The 21172-nt window shown below is 36.9% G+C and overlaps 1 protein-coding gene across 4 annotated transcripts in view; it reads right to left on the minus strand.

Annotated features, from left to right (window-relative positions):
* The window catches only part of THSD7A (thrombospondin type 1 domain containing 7A), a 282459-nt gene that overhangs the window by 117229 nt on the left and 144058 nt on the right, over positions 1-21172 (minus strand). For all 4 annotated transcript variants that reach the window (XM_065051176.1, XM_065051177.1, XM_065051174.1 and 1 more), the window contains one exon: positions 4743-5574. In XM_065051176.1, coding sequence (XP_064907248.1) covers positions 4743-5574 — 832 coding nt within the window. The remainder of the gene's footprint in view (positions 1-4742; positions 5575-21172) is intronic.

Here is a 21172-nt window from a genome sequence, read left to right on the forward strand (position 1 = left end):
TGTCTGAGTAATTCCAAGTTAATTTATTATATCAAGACTGCATATAGGTCAAGAACCAAATATGTGATAATTACAGGTCTTCTGTTACTGAACCACTTATGACTTCTAAACACTTAGAGTGTGGTGAGCTTGGAGGCTGTAGAGCTGCCTTTCCGGTAACAGAAAAAACACAGGTACACACATGCATGCTTCCATCAGATCCTCCATGAACAAGCTAAATGTTGCTTGTGCTCCTTCATCCTGACAATGTCCTCTCTGCATAGCTAGTCCCTCTCCTTCCCACAGCCTGCATCCCTGAAGCTACTTCACCTTAGCCACTGTCAGCCTCATACACATCACCTGTTCTGCCCTTTGCATCATGGAGCAGCTCAGAGAAGTACAGAGAATCTTTCAAGGCTATTTCTAAATAAGGAAAATATTATAGGCTCTAACAAACTGAGCTGCTGTATTATGGGTCTGCATCTCTCTCCTGTTTGCTCTCTGACAGCACATACCTCTGGGTGACTTGCCTGCTCCTCCAAATCAATAGCATAAAGAAAGCAATAGGCTTATGCTGTATTGTTCTTTATCCTCCTCCACATAAGTCTATAATTTAAAAGGAGAGCGAGAGTCCATAAAGTCCATGGAGGCATTTGTGGTGTGATTTGGAAGGTAAGCACTTGGATTAGAAAGTTTCAGAACCTGGAAAGATGAACAAAGTTAAACTGAAAGTTAAACTGCCATCCTAAAGGAGTGGATTCTTTCCTTCTGTCAATACACCCTAAGGTATTAATTGTTCACCAGCCTAAATGCTCAGCTGGCCATTCTCTAATTTCTCAGTCCCTGGGTATTCAGCTTAAGGCTTGTGGCCACTAGTGAATATAGTGGCTGTGCTTCAAGCAGATACAGGTCTGTGTGAAGTAAGCTAAAAAATCAGGCATTATATATCTCAAACCGGATGTCCAATATTAGCAAGACAATTCAATAATTTTGGCCCTACTGTCATCTCTCATGTCTCAACTATAATACAATACTGGAATAAAGAAAAGCTTAAATTCTCGTAAACTGAATAGTTAGTAAAGTGCTGCAATGAGACCATTGTGAAAACTTCCTAGAGAGAGTTTAGTTCATTGTAAGTTGTGGATATAGTTTGCTAGATATTGTATGAATGTACAGACTCAGAGATGAGGATGAAAATTAATAATAACTACTTTCTGAGAAGGACATAGGTGAAACAAATGAAACATTATCATGCGATCAAATGCATAAAGGGCTAAACCAATCTGTGCAGAAACTGGTCAGTATTTCTTAAATTTTGGATACTTTTCTTTCCCGACCTACATAAATCTAAAATTTTACTGTTTCTTGAATATTCAGCTTCATAAACAGGTCTCTGGCAGAGAGGTGCTGCCAAGGGAACATTAACCAGTTCTGAGAACTGCAGCAAACGTGCTGGTAGGGACAGTTTCCTACTCGATCTCCTTCATTTCTCCTCCCAGACACGTGTGTTTTGGTCCCAGCTTAACCAAGATAAAGAGGCCATATACAAATGCTGAAGAAAGAGAAAGGAAATAGTGCAGAAATTCCTGGGATATTTTTTTGCTTTTAAATAGGCAGTTACATCCTTGCAGAACTGCTTTAAATACAGTTTACCTTGCAGACATTCAGGCTCAATGATTCTTAGGAGTTGCAGGATGTCCCCACACCTGGAAACCAGCTGCTACAGGGGAACATGATGTGCTTTGTCAGTGAATTTCAAAATCTTTGCTGGAAACATACAGGCCAAGAAGATACTCTTATTCTGTTCCATTTTTTTACAGTTCTGTCTGTGCTCATAACCTGGTCTAGTCCTTCCAAATATCAAATTATTTCCAAAAAAAAAAAAAAAAGGAAACATTTTGGAGGACCAGTATTGTCCTCTATACTAACAGGAACACTGTCCATGTTTTGCCAGCTATCCAGAGCAGTTATTTTATAAGTCAGCTTAAATTACTGAATTATTCTCCAACAATTCTATTTTTAAAACATTTTCAGTACATCAGAATTTCAGACTAAGGGAAAGATAAAGCAAATATAGGCCGTGTAACACATACGTTATTGCAGAATAAGCAATACAAAATCCAATATTTCATCCTTCACAGGACACTATGTATTGTTCACTCGGCAATAAAGTGTATAAATTACACTTTGATTTTCTTGTTTCACTTCTCTTTACCATGGTGTGCTGGTGTGTCGGGAGAATTTGCCTTTTTGAAGTTTTGCTGACAGCGTTACAGAACCATTTTCTCTGGAGCACCCTTCTGAAACTTGTTTTTGAAACCATTTTTATACTCTACCAATTTTGCTACCTCTGCAAAAAATATTACTCGCCTGAGGGTTTTTCTTCTTCTTTCAGTCATGCTGCCAGGGGGCTGATTGTTTCTGATTGCTAAATTCAAAACCCCCTGAAAATGGACTGTTCAAGCTGAAGAGCATTTCACATGAGCACGGCAGGTTTTCCAGTCACCTTACTTGTCTATTTTATTTAGTAACACAGTTACTATCTGATGGAGATTGTAAAATCATTTGAGCTGGCTGCATTGACAACGTGGGCAGAAAAGTAATTTGACTGCTTCAGATTCTGGAATGCCAATCATAGAATAAAGCATTTAATCACTTAATGAATTGTGCAGTGCAAATGAAACAAATGGATATATAGGTGGCATACATAGGTCTCTAAAAGCTAAGGTATCAGTGCCAGAATTTCTCACAAGTAATTTAAACAATTTTTCTTGTTTTCACTATAAAACTGGAAAAAAAGCATTATATGTTAAACTTCATGGGAAGACTATTAGAAACCCTTTGTGCATATATAACATAAAACTATATCCATTAGACAGCAAAATATCTGCTTCATCATTTAGATCATTTTCTCCTGTGTGAAGAATCACTCCTACATTGTATTATCTATTATTTCAGTGCCTCAAGCAAGAGGGTTTCATCTATTTCCCTGCTACAGCCTGAAATGTGCATATATGGCATAATATGCTGAGGTATCTGAAATTAAGACAGTGTTACTAATTTGAGTGAATGTAAAGATGCTGAGTAAAGTATGCCACATTGACTTTCAGTTATGCTTTTTTAAACTTTCTCTTACCACTTATCAGAGCCTCAGCACATGAATGTTTCTCTCCCTTACCCTTTTCTTTTTAAATATGATAGTTCTGAATTATTTGCTTAACCTTACGAAAACTTGGGGACTTTCAAACAGAGTGGCTGGCTGCTACCTGCTAGCAACCGATATGTTTAATAAATTATTCCCTGTATTTAAAGGGTAATGATGTTCCTGGGCTAGGTACAGTGTGGAGTGCATGATGTGAGGCTGGAAAACAAAAGGCTAAGGGCAACTTCTTCCTGTACCAGCACTGAGCCAGAGCTCCAGCCAACGCTTGGGACTGCCTGAGGAAGCTGAATTTGAAATTCCTTTTTCAGGCATTCTTTCAAGCATGAGTCAAAATCTGAAAGAACTGTAGAAAACCAGAGCTAGAAGAGACTACAAAAAACTATGCAGTCAGCCCCTCTTTCCTAACCAAGAGTTACTCAAGGTGTGTCATTACTGACATATGCATTTCTAGCCTATTCTTATAAACTTTTGAAGATGGAGGTGCTACACATTCCCCACGCAATCTTTTCCAGAGTTTCACTATTCGCAGTTCTGAGAAGTCTGACCTCAGCAATGCTGTGATTAGCCCATTATTGCTTCTCTTATACATGTAGAGAACAGCTCATTCCATTCCTCCTTGAGATGGGTTTTTACATACTAATACACACTTCACATCTTCACTTATCTGTCACTCCTTCCAACTAAACAACACAAATCTTTCAGTTTTTCCCTCAAGCCAGGGACCTCTCATAATTTTCATGTTTTCCTGCTTTCTCTTGAAAGGAAATATACTCAAAAAAACGTTTACTACACTTGAAAAGGTTGAAGTGATTACAAGTTCTGTGAAGGAATGTTTAACTGGCACAACAGAAACTCCGAAGTAAAATAGCCTGAAAAAAGTCCATAAACTCTGCCCTAGCAGCAATGGGTGTCAGCCTCATTCAGTGAGATATCTTAGTCATTTCACAGTTGAATTAAAATAGATTAATCACGTATTGAACTACAGGGAAGGAAATAGAAAGAATCACACCAAAGACAAAACCAGATAGACTAGACTGAAAGAAGATTTTTGAGTTGGATAAAGACATTCTGGGGGACAGGAGGGAAAAAACATAAGGTAGTGAGAGAATGCCAGGTAAAACAAACAGAAGAAAACAGGGTTGCAGAAAACCACTCAGAAGCCTATGGAAAGAGTTATCAAAACATCTGTGACTGCCAAAACTCTTGAAAAGTAAAATAATAAGCCTTAAATGCCCAACATCACCTCTTCCTAACATGCAAGACTTGCTAGAGAGCAAAAAACTCCCTGAACCCACAGAAACAGTGCAGACATTTCACAAATACCTTCAGACTTTTGGAGGTAATCTATTTGGACAGACAGAGGCTAGGGAGTTAGCACAGTTTAATGGTGCACATTCATGTGATACTTAGTATGATCATCAGGACAGTTTTCATGTTTCATGTCACAAAAACATCTTCAGTTTGACAGAGTATGTTTATTTTGGAAATATTGTGTGCCTCCTGTTGAGACTCAGGATTATGTAAAATAATACCACTGTACACTTACACATGCTTTAAACAGAGAAAAATAAAGATGTGCAAATTAATAAACAGTGATTACCTCAGAGCAGCAGTTTTCCCATTTCTGTGAGTACATGTGACCTGTCTGGTTTGGTACCCAATTTGTATGTCCCAATATTTGTTCTCCTGCCTATTCTGTCTGTTTCGATTCCTCTTCTTCTTAATTAACTCACGAGCCTCGGGATCCCGAACTGCCTTTTCTCTGTCCTTTTCCTTGTCTTTGTTCTTCCCTCGTTTCCTTGCTTGCCTTACTTGTCTCGAATGGGGCACGGAGCATGCGCTCCAGGGTCCCACGTTGAGGCTATACAGGCTTTCTTCAGCAACGCATGGGCTAGACTGACAGATCTGAAACTCGGTCAGGTTAGGACAAGCAGACCCACCAAACTGTGGTGGAGCCACCACATGCCGAGTTCGATGCTGAAGCCCGTTGCCACAGGTCTTGGAGCACTCTGACCAGGGGGCGAATTCGGCCACGATGCAGTCCTGCCGGCATGGGATGAGGCACGCCTGCTCCTGGCGGGGCTTTGGCTCAAAGTACTCACAGATGACATCCTCAGCCGGCACCCCGTTGGACTTCTGGATACAGGTGATGTCCCTTGTCTGGATCCCTTCCTCTCCTCTGAGGCACTCCAGGGGCTTCTCGTGGCTGCGGGAGAGGACGGGCCGACACTGGTTCCAGCTGCCAATCTGCCAGTCGTACAGCTCCTTGTGCCAGTCACAGACGCGGAAACAGCTCTGCTGGTTATCAGGCCGCTCCTGCTGCTTGCAGTTCGTGGGCAGCGTGGTCCAGCCTTCCACATGGGCACACCACACCGCTCGCGTCTGGATGCCACCTGGACCGCATTCATCTCCCATGCATCTCCCCCACGGACCTGGAAAACAAGAGAAGATGCTAACACTGCACACTTAATTGTTTTTCTGCCATGGTGCAAAACCAAGTTCATAGAACTTGGGTTTGTATTTCCTACATGTCTAAGAATCTCATTCTGGAGAAACTCGAACTTTGAAAACACAAATCAAGTATGGAATTACTCTCCATCTCCTATTTTTATGATTACAGATACATATCACTTTTTGTGCTAGACAAACTGAATATTTAATTTCAGGAACATACACAGGAATTAATCACATTAGAGAACTAAGAACTGAGTAATCACAAAATCATCATGTAATTTTGACCAGAAAGATAGGAGTCAAAGTCCTCCCCTTCAAGGCACGAAGCTAATCTTTTCTCTCACCTGCATGAATACCCTTTCCTGGACTGTTTTGGTTTTTGCTTGTCATTTCTACTGAACCACTCTTCATCCCCTGATGCCACCTCATATGGCATTCTCTTCCTTCCATATTATGTTAAATAATGAGAACAACAACATACTACATTTTGAAAAATAGCGGTAATTTCAGGTAAGCCACTTCTACTCTTTCCTTTATTATAACTAAAGTAAAAATTAAAAACCAATTAAGGAACATTTGTTCCACACAATCTGTGAAATTATTATACGGAATAAGTTCCTGAAGACAGAGACATGCCAGCTGGTAACTCTTCAAAGAACAGAAGTTACCACTTTTTTAAAATCCCTAAGATCTATGGTAAATACTCAATATGTTGTTATAATTAGCGTCAACAAAACCAGTAAAAACCTGTATTCTTGAAAGCTCATATGGTTGCTTTTCCATTGTTAAAAACTATAATATTCACCTGGTTCAACCCACAAAATCTGCAAATCAAAATTAAAAAAAAACCTGTATTTTTCAGGGTTTTTTTTAAGATGTCCCCTCATATATATCATGCCCTGACTTACTATGAAAGAGGAAAAGAACAAGCAGTTCAGAAAAAAAACTGTAACAATTTCCCAAAAAAAGGATGTCTATCTGCCCACAGTTGGTCACACAGAAGACAATTTATCTGACTATGCAGTGCTCATGTCCCGTGAAGAAATTTGGGACAGGTCACGCAATCCTCATTGATCTGAATGACTCCAGTAACAAGAATATTTGCGTCAATAAAGTTGTGGGAGGTTCCGGGCTGAGCCTTTGTTATGTCCAGAGCAGGTTAACAGAATAATTCTTGTACCACAGTAGAGTGGGGTACAAATTATTTATAACACTTTATCATTGAATGACTGAAAGGAATATGAAACCACATCTCATTATTGATTCCCACAAGCTTAAACTTTTCAGTGACTTCAAAGCAATTTTCAGCTGTTCATCCAACATCAGCTTCAGTTAGCACTTTCTGTCATCCACATTAATCAATATTTCCACCAGTTAAGTTATCCACATTTTTTTGTATCATCACAAGGCATTGTTGTTAACCTCAAATACTTGCTGAGGAATGTTGTTGCCATACATTCTTTATACGGACCTCAAAAAAAGAGAGAGAGAAAGCTCCTTTGCAATTCCATTTACAGGTACCTATCTCTCTCTACAAATTATAACAAGATACTTTGAAATTAAGTGGCCTCAAATAAATTGCAAGCAACAAGGCCAGGCACGGTTCTCATTTGAAAATAACCACAGAAAAGCAGAAAATAAATGTTTCTGAACTGAGTAAAAAGGTTTTGTGACTTTGTCCAAATAACAAGAAATGCATCCCAAAGTAGCCCTAATGCAGTGTCACTTTGTTTTTGGTGTTTTTTTGTTGTTTTGTTTGGTCGGTTTTTTTGTTTGTTGGGGGGTTTGTGTGTGTTTTTTTGTTTGTTTGGTTGGTTTGGTTTGGTGTTTTTTTGTATTTTCTTTGTTGTTGTTCATTTGTTTGTTTGTTTCTCATTGCCACAGATTGAAGAGAAAGCACCCAGTACATGCTTACAACATTTCTTTGCCTGCTGGTCGAGACCTAACTGAAGATACATGATCAAAAAAACATGAAGGCAGAGGCTTTAAATGATCCTGAGAAGTATGAGAAAACCATGTACAAGTCACCTGAAACATATGTTTTACATTATATCATGACTATGGACAGTACATTTACCAAAACATTTGTAAATGTGAAATTTTAGGGTAAAATTAATCTCACGGAAGCTAGTGTAGTATAGATATGCAACTTTGCAGTTAAAGAAATCAGCAGAACACAGTATAAAGAGTCTCACCCACCACTATCACTTAAAGGCTACAGGAGCTATGGGGTGGCCGCTCTTTCACAAATCCTAAACTGATGTTAAGCACTAGTAACAACAACAAAAGTCTTCAGGAAAGCTGTCGAGCCTAGTCAAGGCCCCATATGATGTTTTAATTTGCTCTTTATGAATATTCTTTAGGTTCTCTCTGTCCCACTGAAGCAGTCTTCACACAGACATTCTGATCTCCCTGCTGTGCACTGATCCAGTTACGCCTGGGCAATGGGATGTATGTGAGCTCAGACCATTTCACACTGAGGGAAAGAAGCTGCTGCTGTGAATGCAAAGTAGTTTTTCTTAGAATTTGGTTTGAAACATATTTAGATGAATGAGACATAGTTTACCTGTAGAGTAAGCTCTGCATGTCTCATGAAAATACCATAATTTATCTGCTGTCTTTAATCAGCGTTTCACAAATGGCAGTTACAGGAATAAATAAAGAAGCAAGCTTCTTTTTTTTTGTTCTTGGGAGTTGTTACTGAAGTCTTAGTGAGTTTAAAATGTCATTTGTAATTCTTTGTCTTCTAAAGAGATTACTGTGAAATACAATATTAAGATTCCCTCTAAGCTTCTGGAGGATTAACATTTATTTTTGTTAGGGAGCAGTAAAGTAAGTGAATTAACCATCACTGCAAGTTTATTCTGAAATTTCAGGAAATTATCACAATTGAGGCAAAAAAAACCACTGATAGCTCTGCAGCTAAGAACAAAGTAAGCAATTATGGTATTTAATCTTATATATTAATTAACACTATTTGAAAAAACACTATTTGAAAACTAACTTTAAACTTCGACCAGGGCAGATAATTCTATCTGAAAATACCTTGAGCGCTTCTCCACATAGAAATACAAAAAAAAAAAAAAAAAAGACAAAACAAGCCCTCAACTGTCCCCAAACCTAAAACTCAAAACGTCTTAAAACACTGAGCAAGACATTAGTCCAATTTTTAACAATTGAGGATTACACTACTGATTTCATCTGGATTTTGCTGTACTTTCAGTAAGAAATGGTTTTGACCCATTTTGTGTTACTGGTTTGGTGCCTGTAAGTAGTATTAACAGTTTAATGCCAGAGAGAGACTCAGACTGCACAAGACAATGAGCAGCTTAGTTTCCAGTATTTTGAGAGGATTTTATTTAAAGAGACTATTGAGGAACTGATTAGCAGAAATCTACTTTTTCTAAGTTCAGAAACAAGCTAACCTTATCCGTATTGGAGACCTCAAATTTCTTTTTATTATGAGAAGGTTGTGATGAGGGCCAAGAAGGTTAACTGGGTGATACAGACTGAGAATCAGAAGGACAGCAGTATTACAAGACACAGTTCAAGTCTAAGCAGTAAATCTCAAGAGAGGTCAAAAAGACACAGATCAAGAAGTCTTTGAAGGACTCGGGAGATGACAGTGAATGCAAACTGCAGCCCCTGATAGCGCAGCCGGTCAAGGAGCAGGATGAACAGCAGACCACCAAGAATATAACAGCATCATAGCTGCCACCAATATCACTGCAGATCCACTAAATCAAAATATGATAAGCATGTCTATAACTTGGTACAGTGTACCTATATTTGTTTTATACAATTATGGCAGCAAAGAAAAAAAACAACTGCTGCTGCAACAAAGTATTTTTATTGCAGGCAGTAGCTAATTGTGGAAGTCTAAACAGGAAACTGAGTCTCACTGATAGAGGCATATTGCCCGTTACACTGGCAAGAAGTAACACAGGAAAATGTCATAATTCTAGATAAATTATTGATAGCTTTCTTTTTTTTCCCAACCCCATACACAATCTGAGATGCTGCCAACACTACAAGCTGGAAAGAGAGTTTCTGTAATTTATACTGTTGGGAGTGCCAAGACAGTAGAAGATCATTGATAGACAAAACCTTTATTTTTGCCTCTTTCTCACCCGTGGCGGGACTCCCTGGGTGCTATATGATTTGCTGCTTGCTCTGTTTGCCAGCAAACTCTCCCCTCCAGGAGTGCTATGGATCACCTTGACTGCCATTTCTGTTTAATGCTTTTGTCTTTCTCGGCTCCTCTTTCAGAGGTTGAAAAGAACAAGCAAGGCAGTGTCTGCATCAAAGAAAATTGTTCAGGATATGTAAGAGAGATAAAAAAGGAAAGGAGTCACTACATAATAAAACATAACACCTGTGATTCAGAGGAAGATAACGGAGAATCATATATGCCTACAAATGATTTGACTCCTGGGTCAAATGTTTTATTTCCTGATAGGTAGTTCAAATAATTTCAGAATCTGAAAAACAAGTTCTTAACATTTCTCATATTAAAAAGGAAATATAAAAATTAACATTAAAAACCAGTGATGTAGATTAATCTAATCTACAAAATTCACATTGTTTCTCAACCTTCCCAGGGCACACTTTCAAATAATGGGAGAAAGATAAAGGTGAACTTGAAAGTATATAAAAATCAGCCACTTAGAAATCTTTCTAGCTGTGCACAAAATTATTAAGGCACTTCATAAGTGTGGGCTCTTTTATTTTTTCCCCTATTAGTACCCCTTGGGAAAATACACTCACACATTTCTGATATTATCAATGGCGCAGTAATTAACATTATCCATCTGGTTTTGAATTTTTCATAAAATAATGAATGTAACACACATGAATCAAACCCAAGAGTAACCATACCAGCTTAAATTTTGACATCAACATAAGAAAAATCATAACATTTATTTAATGTTTCCCTGACTAAACAATTTCATTCTAGAACTTTACAAATTGCTGAAACAAAATTTTCCTTTTTTTTACTCCAGCAAGTACTTCTTTTGTATAGTAGAAAACTGGTCTATCTAAAACAAGGTTTTGTGCTTCTTAACAACAACAAAAAAAAGAATTTAACATGCTTTCCCAGTGTTGATGCAGTGGCCTCTTCTGCCATAATTCATGGTAGCTTTAACACCATGTTTGACTTGGTAGAGGGGCTTTTTGTCTGCTTTGTGCTTTTTCTGCCTTAACATTGTGACAATTTTAATAATGATTTTTTTTTTCAATCTGTTGTAAACATGGAGAGGGTAAAAGGCATCTATTTCTGTAATACAAGAAAACACATAAAGAAACAAAATGGTCTCCAAAATTTTCTCCTTTATTTACTGTAATGCTAATTCATCCCTCATACAGTCAGGCTTGAAAACCTAGTTTAAAAAAAAACAACAACAACAACAACAAAACAAAAAAAAAAAAAAAAAAAAAACAAAAAAACAAAGAGAGAGAGAGAGAGAGAGAACCCAACCACCTCCTTATACTTGTCACTGTTTAGTATTTATTTTGTTGCTCTGCCTGTGCAGATTCAATTTTTTAAATAAACTGCACCAGGCCTCACACTTTTCATACCACCTTTATTCTAAAAGTAATTTGAACGTACAGCAGCATAGCACCCTGAAAATCACTATCTACACCAAAGCTATTGAGAGCCTCCAGCTCCCAGTAGCAGTGTAACATGATAATCAGAAGTATATGCTAGCACATACACAAACATGAATGGCTGACAGCTCACAGTGCAGAACTATCTGTCTTTGTGTTGTTGTCATAACCTGTAATGAAATCCTTTCAGTTATGCTTATTAAGAACTTAAGCTAATTCTAAAAACAAATTTTAGAAAATTTTTCCTCCAAACCTTTTTTTTTTTTAGCATAAGTTTCTCTAACTATTCATTTTTCATTTACATACTATACAGTAGCAGCCAAAATGAATATTGAATTAATACAGGAAAGGAATAATTAATTGAAGCAGCATGCTTTAAAGAGAAATAGAGCTTCTATGTTCTGCAAAGCAATTGCAATTGCTTTGAGCCTCTAATCATGTTGTAATAAATACTTCTGACATTGTAAGATACTGAGTACCGTTTCTTCTAGCCCACAGCTTGTTTACATATAAAGATGGTTCATGAACTTAGTTTCATTAGAGGTGGTGTTAAACCACACTAACTTATTCCTCAAACTCCTCTCCTTATGTTCTCTCTCTAGTCACACTACCGGCTGAAAAGCCAGATAATACTCTTATGACAAAATGATGAGTCCCACACATGGCACACACTCTTGCAGGCTTTTTTAAGTTGGATCAAAGGCTTTATTAACCTTTGCTTGTGCCTCTCTGACACATATCTGGGCTGTTTTTTTCTGATTATTAACAGTTGAAAGCTGCTCTGTATCTCCTGTGTGAGATAGCTGTACTGAGTCACACCAAAGACCTACCTACCCCAGTATCCATATCCTAGAGCAACAAAGAACACAGGGTTGAAGAAGGTATAGAAAGAAGGTATAGATGGTGAGCATTTATGAAGCCTTCGCTGGTACCCTCCCAGCATCCCATCATTTACAGTTCACACACCATAGTAGACACGTTGGTATAACCCTTATAATATAATAAATACTTATACATGGACATCAGATGAAGAACATTCATGTGTTCTTCAACTGCCTTCTAAAAATCATCAGTTTTAGAAAGCACATTAGAAACTCCTATATTTGCTGTTCTTTTTTTCCATGCAAGGCTACCAGAAATGTAATGACAGAAAATGCATGGCATGAACATATTTTTTCTTATGCAGTTGGCAAGGAAAACAAACCAAAAGTCACTCCTACGAACAGCAGAGCCAATTACCAGCATATCTGTGAAATCAATAGTTACTTCCAACTATTACACAGACTGCAATAATGAGTAAACATTAACAATTTACCATGAAAGTTCTATAACAATACAACAGTAACATCACCACAAAGTATTCTTATTTGTGTCCCTGCAGATTTTTACAGCTCTGTCTGCATCAGAATCTGATTCTAAGGGATAGATTATCGAGAAAACCAGTTCAGGATGCACTGCCCATTAAAGAGGAGGGTTTGATTTGTATAGATTGAGATGATGTTTCCCCCTTGGTTTTGAACCAAGATTCACTGTTTTCTCCCTGTAGGCATTTTACATTCAATTTACTTACAAATCTCAAAGCAAATTTCACTGGAAATTGCTGTATTTTAACTAAAACACTGCTAAGAGAATATCTCACTTAACCTGATAATCTCATTGCTAGTACTATTCTCAGTTACTATAAATGGGAATGCAGATTTTTGCACTTATTCAACAAACTGAGGCTTGCACTTCACTTTTCATCAGAGTGAACCCCAATTAGATCAAATGAAAACACACCACTAGCCCTTGTCATGACACTTGGGCATCAGCAAGTATTGCAGCATCAATTTCTTTATACTATTAGGAGAGTTTATTTTGGTGCAGAGTCTCATGTGATTTCATGGCAATCGGCCATATTGAACAGGTTACAGGGACTTAAAATCAGATCACTTTCACTTCTATCCTGAATAATTCTGCAATTCAGTTTGTTAAATTTATTTTCTTCAGTACATGCAGGCTGATATATTAAAAAGAGTAGGCAAAATATTTCTGTTTCAATTAGCATCAAGACCAAGAGAATGCTTTTCTTTTTCTGTCTCTGTCTCATTTGCTGTCCTTTTATTTCTTTCCCTGGCTCATCATAGGCTCCTGCTGTGCTGCTGATGGCCAGAAGTGCTAGTTGCAAGGCTGCTGCAACCACAGGGTCCATCCGTCAACACAGGCCATCATGCCTGTGCCAGCCCAGCAGTTTGTAATCCCAGTCTCTGCTTACATTAGCCAAGGGCAAACAAGTCAAAAACCTCCTGAGCTGAGATATGAAGAAATTTACTGCTATAGTTTTTCGGAGACGAGCTACAGCTTTTCAACTAGACTACTAGAACCAGATATCAGAAATTAAATGTAATATCTTTGCACACTAATTTTTTTAAAGGGTCAGACCTCCCGCAAGACATAATGTCAGATGACATAGCAGGACGTTGGTTATATGAAAACACTACAATTTAGTTGCATGAAGTCAGAAAGAGATTTAGGTTGTACTCTCAGCCCTACTGCCAGCCTGCAGAATGATCTACCTCAGGGGTGTCAAACTCATTTTCACTGGGGGCCACATTAGCCTCCTGGTTGCCTTCAAAGGGCTGAATATAAGTCCTAAAAATTATATTTGGCCCTTTGAAGGTAACCAGGAGGCTGATGTGGCCCCCAGTGAAAAATAGTTTGACTATATACGTACACCATTCCTGTTTCACTTCAGCTTCTTTCGTGTAAGGCAGGGACAATAATCCAAATTTTTAAAGCCCATTTAGATGTATTGATGAAAACCAGCGTGCAAGAAGTAAAAAGCAGTAGGAATACATGTCCTGCCATCTTCTTTCTGGAAGCACACAGCTTACTCAATATCTTTCCCTCGAGTTTCACCCTAAATCCCATTTGCGTTGAAAGGTATATTTTAATAAAAAGGCAAGAAACCCAGATGATAAACTGCTGCTTTTTTTTTTTTAATACTCTTGACAGAAATTTTATTCATAGAGTACATCACGCTTACTTCTCATCTGTGTCTTCCCTCTGCCTCTTTGGTCACAAGAGCGCTAATATAGATATTCAAGGAACAAATAAGGAAGGTCTCTCATATCTCTGGATTCTTTACATTTGTTTTCTTATGTTGCTCTCATGGAACAAAATAGAATAGGAGATGTGAACTTAATTAGTATCACTTAGGTAATGTTCTGGACCTGTCATACCTTGGGTTTTCTTCTAATTCATTGGAGCAAATAAAGTTTTATAAAATTGCATCTTCTAAGTACAGAACATTACATAAAGGGTCAAATGTATTTATTTTTAATTTACCTTTAAATATTTAATTATTTAAATTGTCTATGTGTTGGACTGAAATAATCCAGTCATAAATCCTTTGAAATGCACTAAGACTTTATGTCTTGCTGAGATACATTCTCCCAAGGATATCCTCTGTTCATCTATTATTCATTAGCATCTACAGTTTGCCAAATTCCTGTGAAACTCATTTTCAATATTCAAATGGCAACTTCTCCCTAAAATTGTGGTGTTTTCATTATACAGACACGGTACTAAAAACTATGGGAAGGAAAACCAACTAAGTCATGTGGATGTACCCAAAATACAGGTGCCACTGTGTATCAGACAAGAATAGACATATATTAGTTTTGGAGAAGACTTGTCAGGACCATATGAAACCTGTCACTGCAATGTATGCAAAATAAATAATGTCTTAATCTAAGCGTTCTATAAGAAATTGTTTTAATTCCAGACACAACTGAGATAAATAATTAATTTTAAAAAGTGACTATTACTTCCATCTGGCAAATGTGTAATTGTATCAAAATAAGTGGGTTTGTCTATTTTTCCGATGTTCGAAATATATCTAATAAACCCTTCAGCGTAAGTAGGAACTTTTTTAAAAAATTGTTTTAGAAATAAGTAATAACTTATATGAAATATTAATGCAGGCAGTCATTTCAGTATCTCAGAGTATATCATAACTTTGGCTTTCAAACAGAACTCCCTGTAAATCACAGCAGGCACTTCTGCTTAAAAATACATGAACTTGATCTGGTATTATCACACAAATCTTTTACAAGAACTCAAGATGTCCTATTAAAAATGCAATGAATTGCTATTGCAAAAATTCAAAAATATACAGGAATTTTAGGGAGGGCATCACAAGAATACTCTCGTATCAGAAATCTCAAGGAAATTTCTTAAAATTCTTGTCACCCATCAAAGAAACTGAGGTAGGAACACAGTGACTGACCTCTGCCTTAGTCTTCCGTTCTAGCACAAACAACACTTATATTCTTAGCCTTACCTTTGATTTCTAAAGTTACTTCACAGAGGAGATTTCATAAGAAATAACAGCAGACTCTTTTAGCAGATGCTACTAGGAAATTACATCTCTTTTACTCTTTTATCTTGACAGAAGAATCCCTAAATAGTGGGTAAAACTTTTGCTGGTTTTGTTTTGGTGTTGGTTGGTTGTTTGGGGTTTTTTGGGTGTGTGTGTTTTGGTTTTGTTTTGGTTTGATTTGGTTTCTTAGTATCACCTTAGACCTTCTGTGTATTTGGAAGGATTACTATATTCTTACACTGGCAAACCTCCCAGTAAAGAGAAAGTGCTAAATGGAAAAGTGATTAGAGAACTTCAAATATGCAAAGCTACAAGGTTGAAGAAGGAATGTAGCACTGGGGCAAACTGCATGTTTCTCTCCAGAAAGGCAAACACGATAAATTATTTTTTTTTATATATTTTCTATTAATTTGCTTGGTTTTTGGAAACACCTCCTAAAGTGTCAAAGCTCATTAGTGAGGAATGTCCTTGAATACTCCTCTAGAATTATTTTATGCCACTACTAGTTTCCTGTATTTGTTATGTATTTGTTATGTATTTTCCAGAATCTCAGTTTCCCAAACTTCACTTTGTCAAAGTTTAAATCACTGTGTAAAGACTAAAAGGCATCATGCATTCGTGAGCAGATACAACCAGAATACAGAAAGAAAAGGTTATTTCTTAAGGTTTTGGGTTCATGAATTACAGAATTTAATATAAAGTCTGTACCTTTCTAGACATGGCTATTTAATTCCATGCCAGAGATTCTGTATCAAAATACTGACAGGAAGAAATATTTGTTATGAAAACCATCTACAGAATTTTAAAATTAAACTACTAGATAATTCCCATAAATTTAAATTCTATAATATGTATTATCACTTAATTAAATGTTAACTATGCTAGAAATCAATTCCCAAACATTTTCACAATTCTTAACTCCAGCTGAACAGAGAAACATGACAGATGCAAAATGGCAGAAAAAATTCAATATTATACATTGAGAAGACTTTGTAATGCACTGTTTATGGATTACCAAATTCATTAAATCTCCTTGTTTAAGCCTCAATGAACAATGTGTACTTATATACATATTTTAATTTTCAAAATTCTTCCTTCCACTAATTCAAAATATTTGACAAATTTGAAGCTCATTTTCTACCCAGTGAAGGAATAGTCCGTGTGCAAGTTTGATCTAAAGGAGGAAATAAGTGTTGGGAGAGATCTTTATAGTTGAATGTGGGCATGATCATTTACATCAGTCATACTAGTAGAAATTTTAGGACATTGTGTGAGTACTTATGAAGAAGCCACTGCAGCTGGAATTAGGAAAAAATGTATTTTAAAAGAAGTGTCTATAGAGCCCACTTCATCAAAACTGCTGAAATTATGCTGTGATGTCAGGTCAATCAAATGCCTAGGTAGCTGAACATTTTCCTTAGCTGCACATTTTTCAATTGTGCTAATGATTGATTAAACCTGAATTCCTGGGTGTAGCTTTACAGCAGAACTTCCAGAAAGACAAATCCAAGAGCACCTCTTCGTGTTATAATAATATTCAGTTAACAGCTACTCCAGAAAGCAACTGCACCTGAGTGGAGATCTACTGTTACACAGCCCAAGAAGGCTCATCAAACTAAAACACAAATCTTATCCCTTTAAAAGACTGAGCTAACATTATACTGCTTTAGCACAGTTCCTTTGCCAACATCACTTCAAAATGTGATTCTCTATTTTAATTCACCTTCAGGTAAGGATAACTCATTGGCAAGGAAATTTTAACAGGTCAGATATTTCAAAATCAATAGCAAACTGGGTTGCAGATACTTTTCAGAAGGGATGATTTCAATTAAAACAGCCCTCACCAGAGATAATGAGTAGAGGATGAAGGTTAGTGTTGGACAAAGAAACCCTTGCCCCCTTGCCAAACAGGTGATGCAAAGATACTTATCAGCATGAATTACACTGAAAAATCTTCAAAAGGCTCTGAAAAACAGAAAGGTCATTTTATTTCAAGGAGACTCCTAGTAAGGGATAAGAGTGACTGAAAAGTCTTTCCTAATCATTTTTACAACTCATTAACATTAAAATGTTTGCTGGGCTCAGTAGGAAAGGAAGAAAAAAAAACAAAAAAACCTGTTATTTCAGTCTCAAAGGACATTTACAGTGATCTTCAGGCCACTGTGATTTTTTTTCTGAAGAACATCTATCAGATAATTACCCACCAGGCTGCATTAACAGCCATAAAATCTCTCTCATCCTCTTCAGATGCACTATGAAAGAACAAATTTTGTCCAAGCAAAGATAAACATGCATTTGGTCCAAGTCTCCCCAACAATGTAAGATTTGACTCAATTCCAATTTTAATGGAGAATTGGAGAAGCTCTTGTTCCCTCTTAGAATATAAAGTTCATGGTTGGGTAAAAACAACCTCCCTCATATAGAAGCATAACAAAGTAATTATAAATCAAATGCAGGAGCCTAAATTTGTCTTATATACTTTGACCTCATTACTGAATCCTCAATACCATTGCCTTTTTTTTTTTCCTTTTTCCTTATGATAATACTACTTAAGATGCTTATTTTACTTGCAGTAAAAAATATTCGCAGTCATATGGTGAACAGACACACTAAGAAGGGCACAGTTATTTTTTCAACAGCAGGCTAATGTAAGCAAGGGAAAGCTCAACCCAGTGTGGCACCATTGAAAGGAACAAAAGTCAGCTGGGTAGCAAATAAAATAAAATTTACTTGCAGCCACATGCATTTCCTTATTATATGCAAATCACTGCAGTCTACTTAATTAATAAGCTCTGCATTTTTCCTTCTAGTTCTGATTTTGAAAAGCAATAAAGCCACTCCAGAGTAGGATGTTATAGTAGTAAGAAACCTGACTTCATGCCATTTGATCAGCAGTTCCCTAGAATAGTGCAGGATCACACAAATCTTATCAGAGCTGGCTATTATAAAATAAACAAAGGAACTCAAACCAGAAATGAAACTTTTCTTCTTTTTCAACCATTCAAACAAATCACCAAGAAGATAGCATTCTATCCATAGAAGTCTTGAGATTGAAACTAGATGCTTTTCTGGAAGATGCACTCTACTACTCATATTCATTTTATTGATCTAAGGACCAACCACATCTGACCTTACTGCTTTAGACATTGTGCATCTTCAGAGAAGCGGAGTGTCCAAGTGCTACCTCATAGAGTTCACAAGCTGGATCAGGCTCAGGAGAGGCATGTAAAATGCACATGCAGAATAAACAATATGATGACTGCAAACATGCTAATTGGATTATTTTTTTTTTTTTAATTGATTGTTTGTTTTGCTGGGTTTTCCCGGGAAGGTTTATGTCAAATAGAAAGACAAAAAAACATAGTGAAGAGTGAATGACAAGTGTGAGTGAAGCTGAGGTACAGTGACTGTGAGAAAGGCAGGAAAAGAGGTCTGAAACAGTCAATCAGAAAAGGACAAGAGCAAAAAACAGTGGATTTCACATTCAAAAAGCTTACATCAGCTGCTTCTGCAGCTCCTACCACAGGTGGGTGTCTTCAGCTGTCTCAAACCCTTAAATTATCTTGCCTCAGCCAAGCAAGAACCTTACATAATTTTCAAGACAGGCAGTAATTGCTCAATCCACTCAATATTAGCACAATGTTTTGTTGCAGAGCACCTAAAGATGCTCACACAAGTAACTTTTTTCTTACACCTGACACACTGCCTTGTGACCAGTATTGGCAGCTCAGACACACTTTCAACTCCCTGCCCAATTCAGGCAGTGTAGGCAGAATACTGCCCGCATTGCTGACGTAAGGTAGGATTCTTTCCCATCACATTGCTGTTGCTGGAGCCAAAGGGCAGCCCGACTATCACCTCCATGCAAAAAGCATTTGCACAATTGGCTGTTTCCACCAGATGACCTGGACACCAAGCGTCCCTGGCAGCTCGTCAGGGTCATGGCATCGCTAATGACCCTGTGTTTGCTATCAGCCATTAGGTGAGTCGCTGTAAGGGCGCTTTGTTGCTCCCACTGCCTCAATAAAGCCTTGTTTCATAGCGTGGTGTCAGACCTCATTACTGTTCAGACCACAGCACCTGACCATACATTAAAATTAGACACCAACTAAAAATCCAGAATTAAATTTAAGTTAGATGTTAACTCAAAGTAAAAGTGAAAATACCATTAATGGACCAGGAAGCATTTTGCCAGCATAATTTCATTTGGAGTACCCTATGACTATTACACAACCAATCTATTATATGTTAACACAGGAAAATATGACCAAAAAAACTAATTAAAAGATGCTATTGGGAATGTTTGTTTTCATGCCTTTTAAGGATAGGTAAACTGCTATGTGTGCTATCTACAAACCACTATTAATTAAAAGCTACAGAGAGCACTATTTTATGAAGTAACTGAATATATTTATATTGATTAATAAATTTGAATTAAATGTATTTAAAGCAACAGCTTTTATTGGAAGTAAGTTTTGGTTTATAAATAAGCAGACAGAATATGCACATTACAGTGAGAGATTTTAAAAAAACACAGTTATTTTTAGTGTTCTCCTTTTTCAATAATTCAAATACTAATAGCTAAAATTTAACAATAGAAGCTCAAACAGTGATTCTACTACTCCCTTGGTGGGCTTTAAGACCTTGATTTCAGTCAGTAATGCATGTGCTAACAGACTTTCCTCTATGACTAGAAATTATATCAGAAGCTTTCGTAATTTCTCTGTAAGAAATTGAACACTTATCCAAGCAAATTCAATATTAATTGCATGTTTCACTTCAAACGCTCTTTACAGCAAACAGGCTTTTCAACTATCAGCAACTAAATACATCCACCATTCTGCACAACTTACAGAGCAGAAATAAGAAAAAGTCTGTACAAAATGCAAGAGATTTTCTAGGAAAGAACCTGACATTTTCTTTAGATAATACGGATTATCTGAGATGGCCTGTATTACTATGATGTCTTATAATTATTTTTCAGCTTCTCTTTGTTGCTCTGAAACCTTTCAAACAAAGGTCTGAAAACAATAAAATACTAAAAGCAGTTTCTCTGACTGAGAATGGCCATATTTCAGTTGTGCTGCAATAACCATCAGATTGATGTTCTGATTTTAGCTTGCAAGAAACACTTTGGCAGCATGAAGACTGAGCCATTATCATCTCATAAAAATCTACAAATTTCAGGATCAAAATAAGGATTTTTTTTTTGCCATTATTCAGGTGTATGCTCTTTTGTGAGTTGGCAAGAAAGATTCCTAATAAATGTACTGCACAATTTAAAAGAAATCTACTAACGCAACTCAGTCCTAACTGGAGCTTTATGTTAATATTCAAATATAAATGACAAATATATGCATTCCCCTTTTTGAAATGTTAAAGGGCTGACTTCTACTGTACATGTAACAGTAATAATGGAGTAAGATTATTTCTGGTAATTTGTAGTACCAGCCCATTCAATACATGCAGCCTACTTCTGCCCAGTGATGCTTCCTGGTATTACTTACACCTTTGATGAGGTTATATGTACATATGGACCACTTAGGTTATTAACTATAGTATGTTCTGAAAACATGGCAAACATTACATTGAATTATTATTGT

This window comes from Columba livia, chromosome 2, assembly GCF_036013475.1.
Source record: "Columba livia isolate bColLiv1 breed racing homer chromosome 2, bColLiv1.pat.W.v2, whole genome shotgun sequence".
In the NCBI taxonomy this organism is placed as follows: Eukaryota; Metazoa; Chordata; class Aves; order Columbiformes; family Columbidae; genus Columba; species Columba livia.